This window comes from Herpailurus yagouaroundi, unplaced genomic scaffold (genome assembly GCF_014898765.1).
Source record: "Herpailurus yagouaroundi ecotype Mexico unplaced genomic scaffold, PumYag 162, whole genome shotgun sequence".
In the NCBI taxonomy this organism is placed as follows: Eukaryota; Metazoa; Chordata; class Mammalia; order Carnivora; family Felidae; genus Herpailurus; species Herpailurus yagouaroundi.
In genome coordinates, this window is record NW_024412403.1 from 22,933,161 (window position 1) to 22,954,285 (window position 21,125).

The window sequence follows — 21,125 nt, forward strand, 5'->3', positions numbered from 1 at the left end:
ATAAATTCTATGTAACTATTTTTATTTTCATCTTGGTGAGAATGAATATTTTTGTGAAGATTCAGAATCAAGTTTTGCTTTGAATCTTAGTGGAGATGTGGATTACCCAGGATAAAATTTATTCTTCAGAGGGATGGATAGACTTCATGTCCTTCACGTAATCCTCAAAAAGCCTATTTCTGGGAATTGAGAATTTGAAGTGAAACTTCCTGACAAGCACAAGACATGCAGATAGTCTCTTTTGAATTACCCATCATTTAATTCTTAATTGTTGAAGCCCTTAGCATGATAAATTAAAAGCCCCTCCATCACTTTAGATAGTTGGACTGATGGCATAAGGAACCAAAGGGAGTTCTAATATTTCCCCCAATTTAAGTCAGTTTCATTTTCCATTCAACATTAGACAAGGAGGCTTTTTAATCCCCTAATTGCTATTCCCAGGGAATAGGAAAAAAATTAAAGTGGGTGTTACCAAATACTCCCCTAGGTATCAAAATCTCAATTATCCATTTGTGGAGTGCCTAATTTACAGAATTTAAATGCCTAGGGAATAATTTAGGATAATCTAGTTGCAAAATGTTCCCCTAGGTAACTTAATGAGATGATTTGCTGAATAGGGCTATTATTAATAAGCCAATTAAATGTTGAAGGGCAGCTACTGAAAGAAAAATGGTCATTTTGTTTTGATAGAGCTTCTCTTAAGCAATCTTTTTTTTTTCTTTTTTTTCAGAAAATAGATAGGGCCAAATGACAGTTAAGAGCTTTCTTTAATAGTTATTTTAAAATCGGGGCGCCTGGGTGGCTCAGTCGGTTGAGTGTCCGACTTTAGCTCAGGTCACGATCTCTCGGTCCGTGAGTTCTAGCCCCGTGTCGGGCTCTGGGCTGATGGCCCAGAGCCTGGAGCCTGCTTCCGATTCTGTCTCTCTCTCTCTCTCTGCTCCTCCCCCGTACATGCTCTGTCTCTCTCTGTCTCAAAAATAAATAAACGTTAAAAAAAAATTAAAATCGTAATATCAGCATACAGGAAATATTTGCCATCACTGTATGGAGAGGAGAACTGAGAAGAGATAAAAGAGGGTTTTTGTTTGTTTGTTTGTTTGTTTGTTTTGTACAGGACTCCTGACTGCTTTTATTTATAACAAGAAGTAATTCACTCATCCTTTTTGAAGTCTCAGGAAATATATGGGCAACATCATCTTAAATGAAAACTAAATAAATATAATAACAGAGGACAATAGAGGAGGTGAGCTTATACTAACTAGATTGATTTTAAGGTTCTTGTGACTCCCATGTGTTATGCTTTAAGATTTTCTGTTTGCATATAAGGTAGTTTCTGGTTCCTGGATTTCCTGGTAGCAATGATTCAGCTATTAAATACTTATATGACTTTACAAAGGGCCCCAGAATTCTCTACGGTTCTGTTCATTACTCTGAATATGAGAGAAGTGATTTAGCAATCATACACACACACACACACACACACACACACACACACACACACTCATGCATGCACACATACACCCCAATGTGATTTGAAAAGATACAAAATTTGGAGAGTTTTAGTAAAGTTTCAAATTCTACTTTCTTTCCTTTTAATTGAAGTATAATAGGCTCAGATTGTAATTTCTCGGAGTGCCTGGGTGGCTCAGTGGGTTAAGTGACCTACTTCGGCTGAGGTCATGATCTCGCGGTTCATGAGTTAAGCCCCACATTGGGCTCTGTGCTGACAGCTTGGAGCCTGATTTGGATTCTGTGTCTCCTTCTCTCTCTGCCCACCCCCAACCCACTCACTCTCTGCCTCTGTGTCTCTCTCAAAAATAAATATTTTAAAAATTCCAATTTTTCTTTTCTATTATCCTAACTGATTCAAATTGCCTTTGTTTCATGTCTTAAAGCTTGATAAAATTTTGTAAACTGGACCCTACTACTTAATCTATTGCTAGTCTCCATGACCCACGTGTTTCTTTGGGGAAAACTAAAATCTGATTTTCTTATTCATCACCTTCTGTGTTCTCATAACCCATAAAAATTCACCCAGTGCAAGTTTTTTTTTCCTCTTGCATCCATTGTTTCTCATATTTATTAATCTAGTTATACAATTACTTAAAATTGTTCAACAGAGTCTAATTTACTCATTGATTCATTGATGCATTTATTCATTCAGGTAACAAGTAGTCTTTTTGAAGTTATCAATATGAGGATGAATAAAACCCATCCTCTTCACTAGCAGCAAAGAAAAATTATCAAAAAGCTTAGGACTCTTTAATGCCCATAGTTATTATTTGAAAATATTTCAAACTTATACTGATGGTTCTAAATAAATTTCAGAGTACTCACCTAAACATAAGTTAATCATAAATTCTTAATATTATTGATAATCAGAAAATAAGTTATCTCAACAACAAGAATTCAATTTTACATTTTTTTTTATTTTAAGACCTTTTTCAAAATTATCTTTTCCTGTCTATGGCCATTGAGATACAACCTTCCAGACTCCAAATAGCTTAAGAAGGTCAATTAAGACTCAGAAACATATGCTAGGGCACTGTTGCTAGTCCCTAAAGTAACTTCTTCACAATTGATTTTAAGCAACCAATTTTCTTTAGCCCTTCTTAGCTCAGGCAATTTATTTAATGTGAACACTAAGTGATAGTTATGATCCCATAGCTATCATCAAATTAGGAAGAAAACAGTGAAAAACTCATGGAAGCATGTAAAAAACTATTTATTAAATTATATGGAGTTACATTGACTCTACAAAATAGATGTAAAATATTCTGTACATAAGGTAACTTCTTTCATTTTTCCAAACACATTATGAGATTAATAAGCTTGTCTTTATTCTCCAAATACATGGTTTAATCCTACTCACTTACTGTTAAAGACATTAACTTTCCCAAAGAATCCACAGAGACATATAATTCTGCTTTTACCACTCTAGTTCTGTTCTAATAAATTCTGTCTTCTTAATGAGTAACTGAACAAAGCCATGTGCTCTATCCACTATAGGATAACATAGAATAGTATGTGTTTCCTCATCTACATTAAGTTACACATTCTCTACATTAGGATATGACTTGTCTTGTCCTCATCCCCATGAAATGCAGCTTCAATAATTATATTCAGTGTTTGCCAGAAATCAACACTCGATCTTGTTGTTTCTAGATTATAAAACATCTAGTCCCATGCACATGGGGAGTTGAAAGATAATGTCTAACAAGCAGTCAAGTGAAAAATCCTTATGATGTTGCTTACTTTCCAAATTCCACTATTTGGTTTCCATAGAGGTTATCCAATTAAAGCATGCACTGCATATGGATATATAATTTTTCAAGTTATTCAACTGCAGTTTAGTCCACTGTGGAATGCATGGAGTTTGACAAACAAATAGATGAAGTGGCTTGGAATCATACAAAGAGAATAGATGATTAAAAACCTTTCTGAAATCGTTACTATTTCAATACAAGTGCAAATACCAAGGCAAATACTGCTACAAATATCTAGCCACCAAATCTTGAACATGCAAGTTTTTAAATGTGAAGAAGTAATCTGTTGAGAAAGAAAGTGTGGAGAAAACTATTCCTTCCTAAAATCTGCTATTGTTTGGCTATAGTAACATAGTCTACATTGAATTATGGAATTTCCTACTGGACCTGTAAAGCTTGAAGTTTATAAGATGGAGAAGGAAGAAGAGGAAGAAAAAAAAAAGTAGAAATATGGAAGCTATTTCAATGTGTGGGAGTAGAAAGCATAACCATAAATAATATGGAAAAGGGAAAGTAGATCAGAATGGCTGTACTTTGGAGGCACAGAGTTGGCTAACTGAAGTGAGATGGGACAGTGTCTGAGGGGATGATATAATCTCCATAGGCAGATTCTAATTCAACCCTTAGTGCCGCAGAACTCTTCAGATTATAAAGTCTTATGTTCTGATATCTGTTCCCCATGCCCATCAAGTTACCCACATTCTGTAAGGTTCAGTTTGCCCATTAAAAAGTAATAAAAAGTATTACTTTATTTTTTGGTGCAGTCGACACACAATGTTATATGCATCTCAGGCGTTCAATCAACATAGTGATTCAACAAGTTTATACATTATGCTATGCTCACTGCGGGTATAGCTACCATCTTCCCAGACACATCACATCTCTATTACAATATCATTGACTATTCCTTATAGTGTGTCTTTTAGACCAGTGACTTATTTCCATAACTGTATTTCCCACTTCCCTTCACTTTATTAGTGGTGCATATATATATATATACATACACACACACATATATATATATTATTTATAAATAAACAAATAAATAAAAATAGATATTCAAGTGTGAGAAATGCCATCCTTGAAACACAAAGGGATGGAGAGGAATTACTTTTATAAATCTTGCCATAGGAGCCTAAAATTCTGTTGCTCAAACAGTGTTCCATCCTAAAGCACTAGTAAGTCTGATAACACAGTCATTGATTATCAGTCAATGGTAGCTATGTTTTAATTATGCAACCAATTATTTTCATTATGATATTTAAAAACAAACCCTCTAGCACTTTTTCAAAGTTAGAAAGGGCTGGGGATTGGAAAGAGGAGGGGTATGGCAAGACAGAAGTAAGATGGAATTGAGAAGGGACTGAAACCTTCTTTTCCTGGTAGGGTAAAAAATGATATTTAGTAAATAGCAGAAACAGGGCTTTGCTACTATTAGTTTTGGAGGGGGAGAGAAGGGAAAAAGAATTGAAGGTACAAATTTATTGAAACTCAAATTTGTCTGTGTTCCAATTTTAACCTGCTCTAGGCAACATTTTTGGTTTCAATAATGATCGGGGACACAACTGGCAATATAAAGAGTGGGGGCAAGGATACTAAACATTCTGTAATGAGAGGTAGATATCTGGATGGCCCACTATTCTACTACTCAAAATGCCAATACTGTGTCTTTTGAGATACACAGGAGTCATGACAGGTAACCATTTTTATGAACTGAATTGTGTTCCCCCCCACAAATTTATATGTTAAATCCCTAACCTCCAACGTGACTTTGTTAGGAGATGTAGCTTTAAACGTTTTTTTAACGGTTATTCATTTTTAGGAGACAGAGAGAGACAGAGTGTGAGTGGGGGAGGGGCACAGAGAGAGTGAGATGCGGAATCTGAAGCAGGCTCCAGACTCTGAGCTGTCAGAACAGAGCCCGACATGGGGCTCGAACTTGTGGACTGTGAGATGATGACCTGAGCCAAACCGACTTGGATTGGACACTTAACCAACTTAGACACTTAACCGACTGAGCCACCCAGGCGCCCCTCCAATATCCAACTCTTCAGAAAGGATATGTCAAACTTCACCTTTAGGTAAAAATTACATTTATAGAAAATATGTTAGACATATTTTTATAACTCCTTATTACATCTCAATGTTCACCATGGAATTTTATTGGGATTACCTACAAATTCTTATTATCCACCTGTATTTTATGCCATAAATTCTTCAGGGTCCAATTGCGGGCCACAATCTGCATGTGAGGTCTATTCTCCCAGTCCAATTAATGAATTCTGTTCAGGTCTATGACCCATAGAGACTCTTTCACTTCCAAAGAGTTTCCAGATGGTCAAATAAGAATGGCCATGAAACCTGGCTTGAGTAGCATGAAACAATCAAATTCATAGAAAGACTGGTGAGCCATTCAGAGCTATTTTAGGGTAGAGGCATGAAGCCTTCATAGACAATTAGCCACAAAACACCCACAGCTGCTCATCATTCCCAGCATGAAACCTGCAACAAAGAGGGGTCCTGGCTATTAATCTTAAATTTAAAGGCTGATGTCTAAAATTAATTACTTAAATATGTTTTTCAAAATCAAACTCCTTTTTTACCTAACCTTTAAAACTTAGATATTTGAATTAAAAAGACTATTAAATTTAGAAAATTATGAATTTGTGGGAAAATAGTTAAGATTCATCAATATACTATTAAGGAGCAATTACTTAAAAGACTATAATAAGCTAGGGAAGTATTAAAATAAGCGTCCAGTAAACATAAACATAAAATTGACACTGCATTATAGGGATCATCATAAATGTTAATAAATAAACTTCACAAAATTTAATTTAAAATTGTATTTCACTTTTTTTAATTTTTTTTTTAACGTTTATTTATTTTTGAGACAGAGAGAGACAGAGCATGAACGGGGAAGGGGCAGAGAGAGAGGGAGACACAGAATCGGAAGCAGGCTCAAGGCTCTGAGCCATCAGCCCAGAGCCCGATGCGGGGCTCGAACTCACAGACCGCGACCTGAGCTGAAGTCGGACACTTAACCGACTGAGCCACCCAGGCGCCCCTGTTTCACTTTTAACAATTTCCACAGCAGACACAAATAATGAATGGTACTTATGGCAAAGTTGTTAAGAGAAGTCACTTTTAGTGGCCTTTGGTATAATTTTCAGCCAAAGGCAAAGTCCATTGGGCTACTTTCTTTACCATTCTGCAACCAGAAGATGTTCTTTATCTCCTACACATCTAAGTCCCGTGACAGGTCTTAGCTGTCCAAGATCCCATTTTAGCTAGTGTTATTAAACTTGAAAAAAAAAAACAACAACAAACCTTCTTCCTCAAGCTCAATGTGGCCATACTTTGTTAAATGTTGATTATGGTTAATTTGTTTTTTGATGAAATGATTAATACCAAACAATTAAGGTATTATTTAAGGCATTAATAACTTAATTAATAAAAATAAAGAAAATAAAGTAAGTATTTTGATACAATAGCTAAATAATTACCTACAATAACTAAAATTCAGAACAGGGGCTTAGCTTGAAGTTACTAATATCAAGCAGAATGGAAAATGAAAATATCCTGCTAAACTTGTCAGAAAAACAAGAGGAAAATGTTACTTCATTTCTCAAATGTTGCAAAGTTTAAAAATCACAAGATTTATACCATGTCATTATTCTGATGATCAATGATGTGATTTTACCCAACAAAAGGCAAGTATTTCACAATTTACAATGATGAATTTCAGCAATGGACAATTAGCAGTCGAATTCCTATGAGAACTGTTTATTATTGTTACTTAATGTGCATTCTCGCCCAATATGTCAATGAATCGAATGCAAATTTAATGCAATTTGAAAACATCTTACAAACGATAATAAAAAAGGTACTTACACTTCTATATTTTACAATGTATTCCAAAATAGGAGCCCCTCCATCATCTTGTTTGGTGATACTGAGTTTAAAGCTCTTCCCACTGCTTGGCTGCCCATGTATGGATGGAGGACTTGGTTCACCTAAATAAACAATACAACATACTTGATTTTTACACACATCTCAGAAACCTAGATAAACTGAATTTCAATAAAGAGAACACTGTCATGTAAAAAAAAATGATTTTAACCTGAATTTACCATTTTTCATTTGCCCTTTGTTGTAATAAAACCCTGATCCTTTCTCCCCACCCAAGAAACAGCAATATTCACAAATCTAGAAGTGACATGACAAAATCGTGATACCTGAGAACCAAAATATTATTTATATTGATGTGCAAATGTTCTGAGAATAGTATTGCATTATACAAGCATAAGCTTTATTTCTCATGTTCTTAACAGTGCACAATACTATTAATGTAATTTTGGCAACTATTTTGTATATATGTATTACTATAAACATATGAAGTTATCAAACTATATAGGATATATACTTACCAGGAAAGATAATAGTTTAGCTATTATTTATCTGCTTTAGTGAGTATTTTTTTAACGAGATACAGATTTGAATACAGAAATTTTATAGTATCCAATCAATAGACACGTGTTCCATCCAATATACATATTTTTTCTTCTGACTTCACGAATATACTCGCCTTTCATGTTTCTTCCCATGGAGGTGGTCTTATAACAAAGATGCTTGTATGTTTAATATGAACGGGATCTACTGAAATATAAAAGTTTTCTATACGAAGGATGCCATCACTGCTTGGCAATTTGGAATGGGAACTCCTTGCTACGTGTCACTTCTGCGATGTCCTTTGGCAACACTGGCATCCTCTTCCCCTATTTTTCCAATTCCTTATAGATATGAATATAGTAATACGGAGGAACCTTCACGGGGTATGCTTTCGTTTTCAAGGTTACACAGACTTGTAGTATTGGTCTAGTCAGAGGAATGTCAAGACAAACTAAGCAGAATACAGTGAAGATGATTTAATGCCTCCAAACATGGAGAATCTAGTTTTATTCTCAGCAGCTTATCTTTTTTTGATATGGTGTTTATAACCTTATGTAGTAAGTAGTTCATTTGAGAAAAGTCATATCGTTAAGGAAATATGCCAGTTGGGTGTGCTGACATGCAAGTAAATGATAAATAAATAAGTAAATGATAAAATAGTCTTTACTAGGGTCATATAGAAACAAAGCAAATAGATGAATTTTGGAGTGATTCTTCATTAAAATAAATTAAATTAGTGTGCATATATTAAGACATGACATGATTTCTATTCAATGTATTTTCAATAAAGGAATTAAAATGTCTGTAAAAAGCAGTACAATAATTTCTTTAAAAGACTTAATAAGAGATTATGGGAAAACCTAAATATTATAAAATGGATTTTATACTTGGTTGGTTTAGTATAATTTCTAAATTGAATTTTAGAACATTTGTGTTGTACAGTATAAATTTAATAATATTGTAATCATATTATTTTAACAACAGCATTTTGAGATAATAATTATATAGCAGAAACTGCATTTTCAGTTAACATATGTATTTAAAATATTTATGTCTATATATAACCTTTACAATATACTAAATTTGTGGGGCGCCTGGGTAGCTCAGTCGATTAAGGATCTGACTTGGGCTCAGGTCATGATCTCGTAATTCCTGATTTCAAGCTCCATGATGGGCTCTGTGCTGACAGTTCAGAGCCTGGAGCCTGCTTCTGATTCTGTGTCTCCCTCTCTCTCTGCCCCTGCTGTTCTCGCTCTCTCTCTCTCTCTCTCTCTCTCTCTCAAAAATAATAAATAAACATTTAAAAAATTAAAAAAAAAAACCCCAATATACTAAATTTGTGATTCCATTACAGTTGCTACTTCCTTTGAAAGGAAAATAAAGTTCAGAACAAACGTAATGTCTGTCAGAAAGGAATTGATTAAAATAATGGTTTCTATCAGCAATTACAGTGGAATGTTTATGCAAAAGTAATAATATAAATAACAATCAAGAAGTAATAATGGATAATTATGACACATTAAGTACTTTGTATATAATATCATCTTTTTTATTTTTTATTTTTATTTTTTTAATTTTTGAAAGAGAGAGAGGCAGAGTGCGAATGGGGAAGGGGGAGGAGCAAAGAGAGAGGGAGACACAGAATCCGAAGCAGGCTTCAGGCTTTGCACAGAATCTATGCAAGGCTCGAACTCACAAGCTGTGAGATCACGACCTGAGCTGAAGTCGGTTGCCCAACTGACTGAGCCACCCAGGTGCCCCGCATATATCATCTTATTTAAACTTCAAAAAAATCTTGAGAAGCAGATAAAATATATGGGTATTATCAAATAAAACTAAGACCTGACCCTTAAAGTCTCAACGTCTAGGACAGAGGTCTGCAAGTCAACAGCAGGACATTAAGAGATTAGAAGCATTGTAATTTTTAAAGAAGAGATAAAAAAAATAAAAAAGGGTAAAAGAGTAGAGTTTTATGGGTGAAACAACAAGGATGGTGTTCTATGAATGAAGGGTAGTGTGCCTAGTTAAAAGAGGAGAAAACATTGGAGAGGTTAGCCAAGGTCTCACTGGTCGTGCCTTGTTTGGGGATTGATGTGCAGTGACCTGGAGAGAGGAATCAAGAGAGAATGCACAGTACTTTGGAAAGAGAAAACAGTATGACCAAACTCAAGTTCCATCTACTGATGCAGATGGCACTGTGGCCACAGAGGAAGGAGGTATGAGGAGGTCAGGCAGGCAGATGTGTGTGTGGACAGAAGGTGCAAAGGTGAAGGTTGGTGTTAAGGATTATAGGTAGAGAAGGGATAGATCTGTTTATATTTGTGTAAAGTCACCCCAGAATTATTTTGGTTTGAAAATATGATTGTGAGTCAAGATGTATCAGTAGTCATTCTGGGGAGAAAATAACGAGGGGCTGAAAAAAGACATAGGCATCAGACGTGGAGAAAAGAGAAGGCATCTGACAGATTTTATGAGAACCAAGAGTTGGTCACAAATAAGGGCAAGATAATTTATTGTGGCCAATTTGACTGTCCTAGTAGGTGTATATAACAAGCAGGGTGATACATGGATTTTATAACAGTGTTTGTTGAGTCACAGTCAAATTTTCTCACATTTTCAAATAATTTATTCAACATAAAGGAAACAGAAGTCTCTGCAAATTTACCTTAACTTTGTATAATTCAACTGATTTACAACACCCCAAAACAGGATAATAGCAGGAACAAGGCTACAATAGCTAGTCTTCTGTAGTCACCATGGCAATGGACTTATTTAATGGTGCCTCTTTCTCACAGTTAGGGCCTATATAATTTATGGGATAAAGGCAATGGTCATGTCTCATCAAAAGAACAGAATATTGGACATGTTACATAGTCACTGTTTTTGCTTTCTCACAGACTATAGACTAAACCTTACAATCTAATTAATCAGACAGCAAATGAATAGGACACGTTGCTGATGGGGACAATTTCCCAAGAGTAGTTTCGCTGTATTTATTGTAGTACACCTTTTCTTTTTTGCCTTGTTCCAGAGCAAAGTTATTTTTATAAATCCTAGATGCCACCATTTTCAGAAACCACTTCAACAAAGACATAATGCACTCCCCCAGAGTACTGAAACACCTCCATGAATTTTAAAATCCCTTAAATTTGCAAGTGAAGAGAAAGGCAACAGAGAGCAAAACAGAGATGATTACTTACGAACTGGTAATGTCTGGAAGATTTCTACTTTACTGTAGTCTCCTTGCCCTTTTCCATTTACTGCTGCAACCCTGACTTCATAAGTTGTATTTGGTTCCAGGTTGCTCAAAACAACCATTGCTAGAGGAGGAAAAAAAAAACAAACAATACAAATATATATGGATGTAAATATGTACATGTACATATATATATATATATGCTTATGCTTAATAATTTTTAGTAAGTAAATGAATAATTTCATTGTAAATCTTTCCAAAAAATACTTGAAAAAATAGGAAATACAAATAAGAAATGATTTGTGAATAGTCCCCTTCTTCACCTCTATTTGAGCTTCCCCTTATGATACTTACACTCGACAATATATTCAAGAAATAAGAATGATATAAATAAAACATCCTTACTCTGTGCATCCCAAATAATTTATCTACTTTAAATGGATTGTTTTTATGGAACTTTATGGAGATATGGAATTCAATAGACAGAACTCTGGCCTCCGGTATAAGGTGTTTCACTCATGTCTGAAGAGTGTCACAAAGCTGACTCTACCACCAAAGTAGATCATTTATTTGATAATCTCAAATCAAATTAAATTAGTTTTAATGCTGGTTTGAAGGTTGTCTCCTCCTGTATTTTTTTCTGAATTTCTTCTCAATGCTATACTTTATTAGACTTGGATTCAACATGACACCAAGAAGAGAGAATCTGAAAAAGTACAGGAATGTAAATGCTATCAGAAACATCTCCTGGGTCATGTCAACCTCTTCAATTTGCCAAAAAGAAAAAAAAAAAAACCGGGTACAATTGCGGTTTTCAAAATCTCATATTTTTACAAATTCCTCTGATGAAGACAACAAAATCCCATAGATGCCTCTATCCTTACTGCTTCCACTAATGAGTGCAAACATTTACTAGTGGAAGTGGCAAAGCCTTGATAAACAATCAAAAGGAAATTATGTCTGGCATACATAATAAATCAAGTGACCAATTCATAATAGAAGATATAATCGATCATAAAATAAAAGTTTCATAAAAGGATCATATTTGTAGAGATATTGCTTTATATGAACCATGACTGAAGATGGTATACATTCAATAAATTACCATATAACTTATTAGCATATTTTTGAAAACTAATTCCATTATAATACAGATTCTTTAGGTAATATTTTTTATTCTACATTATATGAATGTACATCATGAATCTGTTTTGATACTTCCTTTTGTTTCGTTATTTTCCCCAATATTCATTATCATGACATCTCTTTAGCTTTTTGATTATAATTATTGAAATCTTCATTGAATTATTTATTAAACTACAGAAAAGAAAAAAGTTTCTGAATGCACATTAAAGATTTTTTTTCTAAAATACAGAATTTAAAAAGTATAAAAAATTATATATATATTTTTTACATGTATCTGATATATATCAGACACCTATTAATGGAAAAAAAAATTCCAGATATCAACCAGACCTTATTTAATATAGTACAGATGTTCTAAAACCAGCAAAAGGATGTATTCCCAATCAGCAAAATTTACATTTGTATTTCTCAATTTCTCTACCTTGTAAAAAAACTGAACTTGTTTTTGAGAGTGCATTGCCTTGTCAAAGACTCAGATTATAATATTCGGTGTCAAAGTCAAGGGAGGCCTTGTGGGAAAACACTGATGGTCAGGGATATCCAACTAATTAGAAGTTACAAGATTAAATGGGAAAACCAAGACCAAGGTTTAAATCCAACTGTTGCTGACAAAGTAACAATCTGTGAGCTTTTCAGGAAACCCAAATCCAGTTGATTAGTGACCTGGAATCAAGGTGTATATAATATTAGTCCGAGGGGAAAAATAGTTGTAACTGAGAGATTAGTGGTTTAGGTCATTCAGACTATGGAGGGAATCAAATTAAAAGTTAGAAAGCCAAGATCCTGAGACAGTGGAAACCTACCGTCCTTGAGAGAAAGTTTCTGTTCAAGGTCAGTATAATAAGGAACTCAAGAGTTTAAAAGTTGTCACATCTTGTCAATTTTTCCAGTAAATAAATATAACCAATTTGAAACCAATGTGAACTAGGCTTACTGTTCTGCAGAGATTTTTAAAGCTTTATGAAAGTGTATTTGTTCCTCAGGGCTTGTAACAAAATGCTTAGGCCCTTGGGCAGTCAGTATTGTCATGGACCAGTCAGTGTTCAACGTGATATTAGGGAGGAGCCAGTGTTTGATTATCCTTTACTTTACCTTTATGGTGAACGACTTGGGGTAGCATGGGGACATGTAAGACGCATGCAGGTATTAGTCTGACTACAAAAACCTTTGCAAGAAGACACTATTGTGATGCATGCTTTAAAATCATGAAAAAAGTCATTTGTTTCTGAGCCTCATTCCACCAGACTGAGATTCCACCAATTCCTAGGGCTGAGTTAGTCTCCCAGCTTATAAAGGAAGACATTTTTAGTAGATGTCATAGAAACAAAAGTATAAAGATAAACTGAAAGAAGGTATAGATAAAATAATTTGTGACCTGTAAAATCATCATCACTATGCATCAGTGATCTATGCAAATAGGGATATTATATGGAGACTGTGAGGTAATGAAAATAATGGATATTCCAAAGTTGTTCATCTTTGACTCTGTGTTTAATGGCACAATAGTCTGTATTTAGTCTCAGAGATACTTACTTATAAATATTAATATTTACATAGGTATCTACATAGTATGCTACAAATGATATAGGAGAGATTGCTATAGACGTCTTTACTGCTGCAGACAACGTTGATATGTGCTATGCCTCTCCATATTTCTGCGATGTAAAGATGGAACCACTACCATCATTTTAAGATCACTGATAAACTGTAACTCAGCCGAGTAGGTGAGAACAATTAGTAATGTTTATGTTTGGTTGTTTGCCTTGACACAACTCAGCAAGAAAATCAACAGAATTTAAATCATACAATTTTAATTGTAAATAAAATTATCTGCAAATCAAAAGTGTGGAAATCAGACCGTTCCTTATTTTAGGTTAAAAGTAGATAACAATAGAGCTATTAAAGTATCAGAGCACATCACATGAAGGGAAAATCGAGGTTATTAGATTAAACAATGGAAACAACAACCCACCTCTCCCCCCAGAAAACCTCTACATTTTACTTGAATTATCTGAATATTTCTAGTCAAAGCTCTCTCTGGCCTGAACTGTCACCATTCTCCTCTGTTCACCATTTCACAGGGCATGTGAGGAGCTTTGAGTGTCCCTCTATCTCTACCAAAGGGGAAACTCATTTCTTTACATTATAATCAATTCAGAATCAAGTCTCCCAAGTTTCCTCACACTCTTCTGTTCTCCATGACAAGATTCTCCCCGGGGGGCCTGGGTGGCTCAATCTGTTGAGGTTGAGCATCAACTTCAGCTCAGGTCATGATCTCACAATTCCTAAGTTCAAGCCCTGCATTGGGCTTTCTGCTGTTAGCACAGAGCCCACTTTGAATCCTCCGCCCTCCTCTCTCTGCCCCTCGGCTGCTCAGGATTTCTCGCTCTCTTGCTCTGTCAATCTCTCTTTCTCTCTCTCTCTCTCTCCAAAATGAATAAACATTAAACAAAAACGATTCTCCCCTTTGCTGACTGAGTTTCACAGCAGAGCAGTTTGCAGAGGAGAGAAGCAAAGAGGTTAAATGATGGCTGCACGGTTATTACAAGGCTGGGCTATAACACTCAAAGGTAAAATGGATGGCGGGGCCTCCTAGAGGGCCTTCAAAAATTATAGGGGAGAGGCACGGAAGTCAACCTATGGAAGCAAGTTTTAGAAAGTTTATATACAAGAAGAAGTCAGTCTGTTTTTGAGTTATGACTGTAAGGGTTTCGGTACAATAACCCTCATTACGAGGAGTATTAACATTGTGTGAACATAAAGATTATTGTGTGAAATAGAAAGAACTCCATAAATTGGGACCAATTTAAAGAGAGGGAACGGAAGAAAGTCAGGGGAGGCAAAGCCCGTATCTGTAATTTGACTTGCCTTTCTTAAATGAGAGGATATATACATTAAATCATCCACAATTTCCTGGCATATTACCAAACACAGGGTTTCTGAGTAGCCAAGGTAGAGCATGAAAGCAAACTACCACTTGAAAAACGAAAGGCTGCATACTCTATAATAGAGTCATACCTCAAATTATGAAGTTAGTTAATGGAAGACTTTCTTTCCCCAAATGTGCCCATACAATAGAACAAAAGAACCACAGACTGAGGTGTGGGATGGGTTCTTTCCTTATAATTTGTTAGAAATTCAAACTTGAAAATTAGGTGAAAGTCGATCTAGATTACAAACCACTGAAAGTTCTCTAAGGACAAATGGCATAAATTAAGGTATTTTATAGTTATATTTAGTCAGCATGATTTGGAAATCATAATGTAATTCTTCTGAAAAGTATACACCACAATGAATTTTTCTTTGACATGGCAACAGGTATAGGTTCTATAAAGAATCTGGTTTGCCTCATTAATTTAATGTTGCTGCTTGACTTAAATATAATTGAGTTTCATAAATGACCATTTTGTCACCTGGGTATACATGCAAAAGTGCAGCAAATATTGAAGTGTGCAGAAATAATGACATTTAAACTGGCAAATGAAGGAAAACAGAAACTAACATTATTTTTGCAAGTATGGGAATGGCATTGCTAGAGAGAAAAATCTGAAGTTTCATTTTCCCTTTAAGAAGGGAATCAATCAGACTTTATTAAAGGAAGTTGAATAAAGTCAAGTCTTTGTTTGTTCAGGTTATGTATTCTTGTAAATCCCATCCCTACAGCTGTCAAGAGAACCAGAGGCTACAGACTATTTATGACCCTTGTGGCAAAATAAGTCACATATTTGCAAACTAATTAGGCTGAGCCAAGTTCTAAAGTGAGATTAAATGTAGCCATGCTCTCTTTGCTCTCTTAAACCTCAGGCCTCTCCACGGCTTTTCCAGCCGGTCAGTGTAAGCAGATAAGGACTCCCTGGGTCTGGAACTGCTGTATCACCCACTGGAAATGCAACTTATTCAGGCTGTCATGAACTGTGAAACATGTCAGACAGCTATGAGAAACCACAAAGCTTAGCTAGGATGGGACTGATGTTTCAAAATTACACTTGCTGCTAATCTTCTCGGTTAAAACTGAAAATACAAAATCCCTTGAAGTTTCTCACCTAAGATTCAGCTTTTGTTCTCTAAACAATTAAAACAAGCCCCAAACCTTTTTTTTCCCCCTCTTTTTTTTTTTTTGACAGAATTATCTGACTTTCTGTAAGAGTTTGCAGCAGGTTTAAATAAAAGTGTATTCTATCCATAATGTTGAATTTTTTTTTAATACTTTCACTCCAGTTATTCACTACATACCTACGAATGACTTGAGGAATTATTCCATTTACCAGTGCAAAGTGTGTCTTTAAGTCTTAAGTTTTAAGAAGTTTAGTTCAGTTGGATTTTCATTTGCTTTTAAAAAGTAAAATATGCAGGGCGCCTGGGTGGTTCAGTCGCTTAAGCATCCGAACCTTGATTTCAGCTCAGGTCATGATCTCACAGTCTGAGATTGAGCCCCACATCCAGCCCTGTGCTGACAGCACTGAGCCTGCTTGGGATTCTCTCTCTCTCTCCCTCTCTCTCTACCCCTCACCCACTCACGCATGTGTGCCCTCTCTCTCTCTCTCTCTCTAAATAAATAAATAAATAAACACTAAAAAAATAAAAAGTAAAATATGCATTTTTGCACAAATCATATTGTGTTTCAAGATTCCATTACTTACAAAAGAATATAATCTTATCTTTTTAAAAGTACCCAAAGACTTCAATGAATCATAATAATATATGACTTGCATGGATATATACATATATATATATATATATATATATATATATATATAACATCTATGAACAAATTCTGTGTAATGTATAATTCATATTGATACAGATTGATGCAAAGTAGAAAGAAAAATAATTATGTGGTTTGTGTGGGGCTTTCAACTCAAAACGGTATACTGATGACCCTATTTTAAGACCATAGCTTATCAGTCATGAAATTCCTAATTTTTTCTTTATTGTACTGCTTTTATGTTCTTTTTCATTATGAGTATAAACTATTCATAAAAACAAACAATTTAACAAGTGAGTTTTAACTAATAGAAGGTTTTACACAAGAAGCACATATTGTCTCTTGCAAACAAATGTCTTCCCTTTGAAGTATACTCAGGATAAAAACTTTGATTTAAACACAGGACAATTTAAGGGCAGCTGGGTGGCTCAGTTAATTGGTTAACTGTCAGACCCTTGGTTTCAGGTCAGGTCATGATCTCATGGTTTGTGAAATCGAGACCCATGTCGGGCTCTGTGTTGACTGATCAGAGCCTGCTTCAGATTCTCTCTCTTTCTCTCAAAATAAATAAATAAACTTAAATAAATATATAAATAAAACAGGACAGAGTCCTCAAAAATATTTTTTCACAAACAATTCATACTTTTTTCACTTCAAATACATTTCTTAGCATATAAAAATTACTCACCCAAGAAAAGTTTAATTGATACTTGCTTTCAGGATCCACATAGTACGTAAAATATGACAGATGTATAATTACCAAATGTCTCCTTCTATAGTCTAAAACAATAGGTTTTCAGAAAACGCTCACGAAATCTCAACAATTGAAAATAATCATAGTATTATTTTTTACTTATAAATATGCTAATTGTTCAAAATGTGTGTGCCCAAAAAACTCTTATTGCTACAAGTTTTGTTGTTGTTGTTGTTGTTGCTTTGTTTTGTTTTTTTGTTTTGGCAGGGGTAGCGACCTTGAGCTGAGTTTTTGAAACTAAACGTCTCCCCACCATGCCTAATGAAAATTCAAGACTCATTTTAGTTATTTAACCTCCTAATAATTACATACTTTTTCTGTTACTGATTATGCTCCCTGTTTTTGTACTTAGCTATTTTATTGTTGGAAGCTCTTTATTGTAAGAATATGGTGAGCAAGACACACACACACACACACACACACACACACACACAGATATACATATGTGTGTGTGTATATGTAAAGACATATAAAACATATAAAAGACATATAAAGACATATAAAGAGAGAGAGAAAGAGAGAGAGTGTGTCTCCAGCCCTCACAGAGTCTACATATTTTGAATGCAAAGTAAGAATTCAATAAAGAGTTTTCTATTGACATTTTAAAAACTATGCCAAACAAAACATCACTTTAAAAGAAACTGGCCCAAAGAGGACACTGCTAAATCTATAGTTGCTCTCCTTTGTCATTTATTGACTACACTCTTGTATTGCTGAGCATTTAAAGCACATTTTACTTCTCCAACAAAAACTTCTTGTTTATGGGGGAAAAATCCATTATTCAAATCCCATTTGATGGTATTTCATCTCATACTTAGACTAGGACAGTTTGGTTGCATTCCACACTTCATAAATAAATAAATGGTAGCTCAGAAAGACCAACCAGCCAGTAAGTATCAAAGCTTAGATTTGAACAAGATTCTGTCTTAGAGTTAAAGCATTGCATCTTCCCATGACTGTATTGTGGCCTATAAAGCCAGAGTACAGAAAACCATTTGTGAAAAAGGAATTTTTAAAAATCTTCATTAACCTGAATGCAGGAATATTTATATTCTCTTCCCAGAGACACTAAATACATATAAGGCTAAAAATGATAAACTAACCAAAATGGTAAGACTGTATATACTTTTTAAGATTTATTTTAAGCTATTAGGGAACACAGTCTCTTTCTTAGAATATTTTACTGAATTATGTGTGTCTGGATTGTCATTAGAAAGAACCATGTAAACCCATGCTGATGATCTTCATAAATTCCCAGCACTATAAGACAAATACAATCCCCCGACTTTTCCTTTGGTTCACAGGTGCACGTTGTAATGGTAGAAACGCGAGGATGAAGAATTCAGAGCAAAGTCAGATCAGACTATCCGATCATGGAGTTCTGATTCTGAGTCCTCTCACAGTACAAGAGAGGCATTTACTAGCTAGTTCTGCTTATTGTGCACTCTGGCCAATTTATTTTTTCTGTCTTATTTATGTTTAAACTAAATCAAACAGAGTATTTCATATATCCCGCACAAGCTTCGTAGCCACATTTCCAAATAATGAGTAATGAACTGGTTTTGCTCTGTCATTTGTGTTCTTGTTAAATGCAGCACAGCAAACCATACAGACAGCTTAGAGATTCCCTTCGAATGTGAGTAAGATTCAGAACCAAGTGCAACTTGAGCAGTTTTTTCCCACAGTTTCTTTTTTAAAAGTTTGCTTTCTCTACTTTCAAGAAAGTTATGTACTATTTTTGAAAACTCACACTATTTATAATTTCACCTAGAGTAGCCATGCTTTTCTGTAGCTAATACAGACATCTCCATTAGTTCTAATCAATTGCTAGCTATTTTTCAATGAATTTCAGAACATAGAACATTCTACTTTATCCAGATATTCTGGATCATGTGTATTCCTTTCTTTATCTTGTTTAATATGGATGTATTTCATTTTCCACCAAATTTTAAGTGTTTCAAGTAAATTAATATGAAGGCTTGTCATTCATATTTTGCAGCTATCATATCCCTACACAACTTGTAACAAAAAAATTACCTGTAAATATTTTGAGTATTTAAGGAAAATATACTACATTTCTATACAGCTATTTTTATGAGTACAAAATTATTTGATTTATAGCATTTAAAAATGTCTTTTGGAGAATTAAAATCATAAGCCAGATAATTCCATTGCTAAATATTCATGTGCACAATTCATGTCATTATGAATACTTTATACAAACTGAAGATGCTCATCTGAACAATTGCACTGGAATCCCTCATGAAAATTTTAAGAAATCATCTGAATCTTGAATTTTAAAACTGAAAGAATGAGTGTCTATATAAAGTTTCAATGAATGTGAAGAGTTATAAATGGAAAGGGAGGATTCTAGAGAGGTAGTGGAGGAGGAAGCACAAGGAATCTTCTCTCTCCACCTACACAACAATTATACTGGCAGAGTCTGTCTGATGTAAATATTCTGGAATCTTCGAGTCTGTTAAAGGCTTGCAACTTCCAGGGGGAATATATGGATAGTAAACTGTGGTCAATTTGGTCAGTTTCAGCTGTTAGCACAACAGTAGCTACACGTCCCTGCCCAATCAAGTAGCAGGCAGTTGAGCACATGTTCCTAGAGTGGCTTGCACACAGCATGTGGGAGTCAGGTGTGTAAAAAGGACCTTCTCTTTCAAATATCAGGGATCCTGCTCTGATTTTGGTTGCTGCTTTTGATCACAGAGGTGCAGACAAGAAGGTGGGCAGCCATTGTTGTTGCAACTCTCCTTATCGTTGTATGCTTTTCCCCTTTTGGCAGAAGTGACTTCCTGGCATTTAAGGAACCAGTGCCCTAAGAAGACCTTAAGTTTACATGTCAGTTTGATCCTTGGCACAGGCATAGACTACAACAATAGTTTTAAAAAGCAATAAGCAAGAATAACAAATAAGAATTGATGCTCTGGAAGGGCCCCCCCGGGGGGCTCAACTGGTTAAGCGTCTGACTCTTGGTTTTGGCTCAGGTCATGATCTCACAATTCATAGGCTTGAGTCCCATGTTGGGCTCTGCATTGACAGCATGGAGCCTGCCAGGGATTCTCTCTCTTCCTCTCTCTCTGCCCCAGCGTATGTGCTCTCTCTCAAAATAAATAAATAAACTTAAAAAAAAAAGAGTTAACACTGCAGAAGAGGGATAACTGATTTCCAGGGTTGTTATATTATTAAAATCAAATGTCTAATTTTTAGGATATAAATCACAAGGCATGCAATGAAACAACAAATTATGGCCCATTTAAGGAAAAATTTTAATCACAGAAACTTTCCCTGAAAAATATTTCACGGTAGATATAGTAGAAAAAAACTTTTGAAACAACCATTTTAAAGTTGCTAAAAGAACTAAAGGAAGAACTAAAGAATAAAGCAAGCAAACAAACAAACAAAAAAAACAATAAAAAACACAATGTATGACCAAAATAAAGAGAGAAAATCTAAAAAAGAAACCAAAAATTAAATTGTGGAGCTTAAAAATAATTTTTGTCAATAAATGTGTTCATTCATTAGATGAACTCAGAGAGGCCCACACCAAGACACATCATAATCCACTTTCATAACTAAAGGCCAAGAGAGAATCTT

At 34.8% G+C, this 21,125-nt stretch overlaps 1 protein-coding gene across 3 annotated transcripts in view; it reads right to left on the reverse strand.

Annotated features, from left to right (window-relative positions):
- The window catches only part of NCAM2 (neural cell adhesion molecule 2), a 521,094-nt gene that overhangs the window by 47,558 nt on the left and 452,411 nt on the right, over window positions 1-21,125 (reverse strand). For all 3 annotated transcript variants that reach the window (XM_040484139.1, XM_040484138.1, XM_040484141.1), the window contains 2 exons: window positions 10,919-11,038; window positions 7,161-7,282 (listed from right to left, as the gene is read on the reverse strand). In XM_040484139.1, coding sequence (XP_040340073.1) covers window positions 7,161-7,282; window positions 10,919-11,038 — 242 coding nt within the window. The remainder of the gene's footprint in view (window positions 1-7,160; window positions 7,283-10,918; window positions 11,039-21,125) is intronic.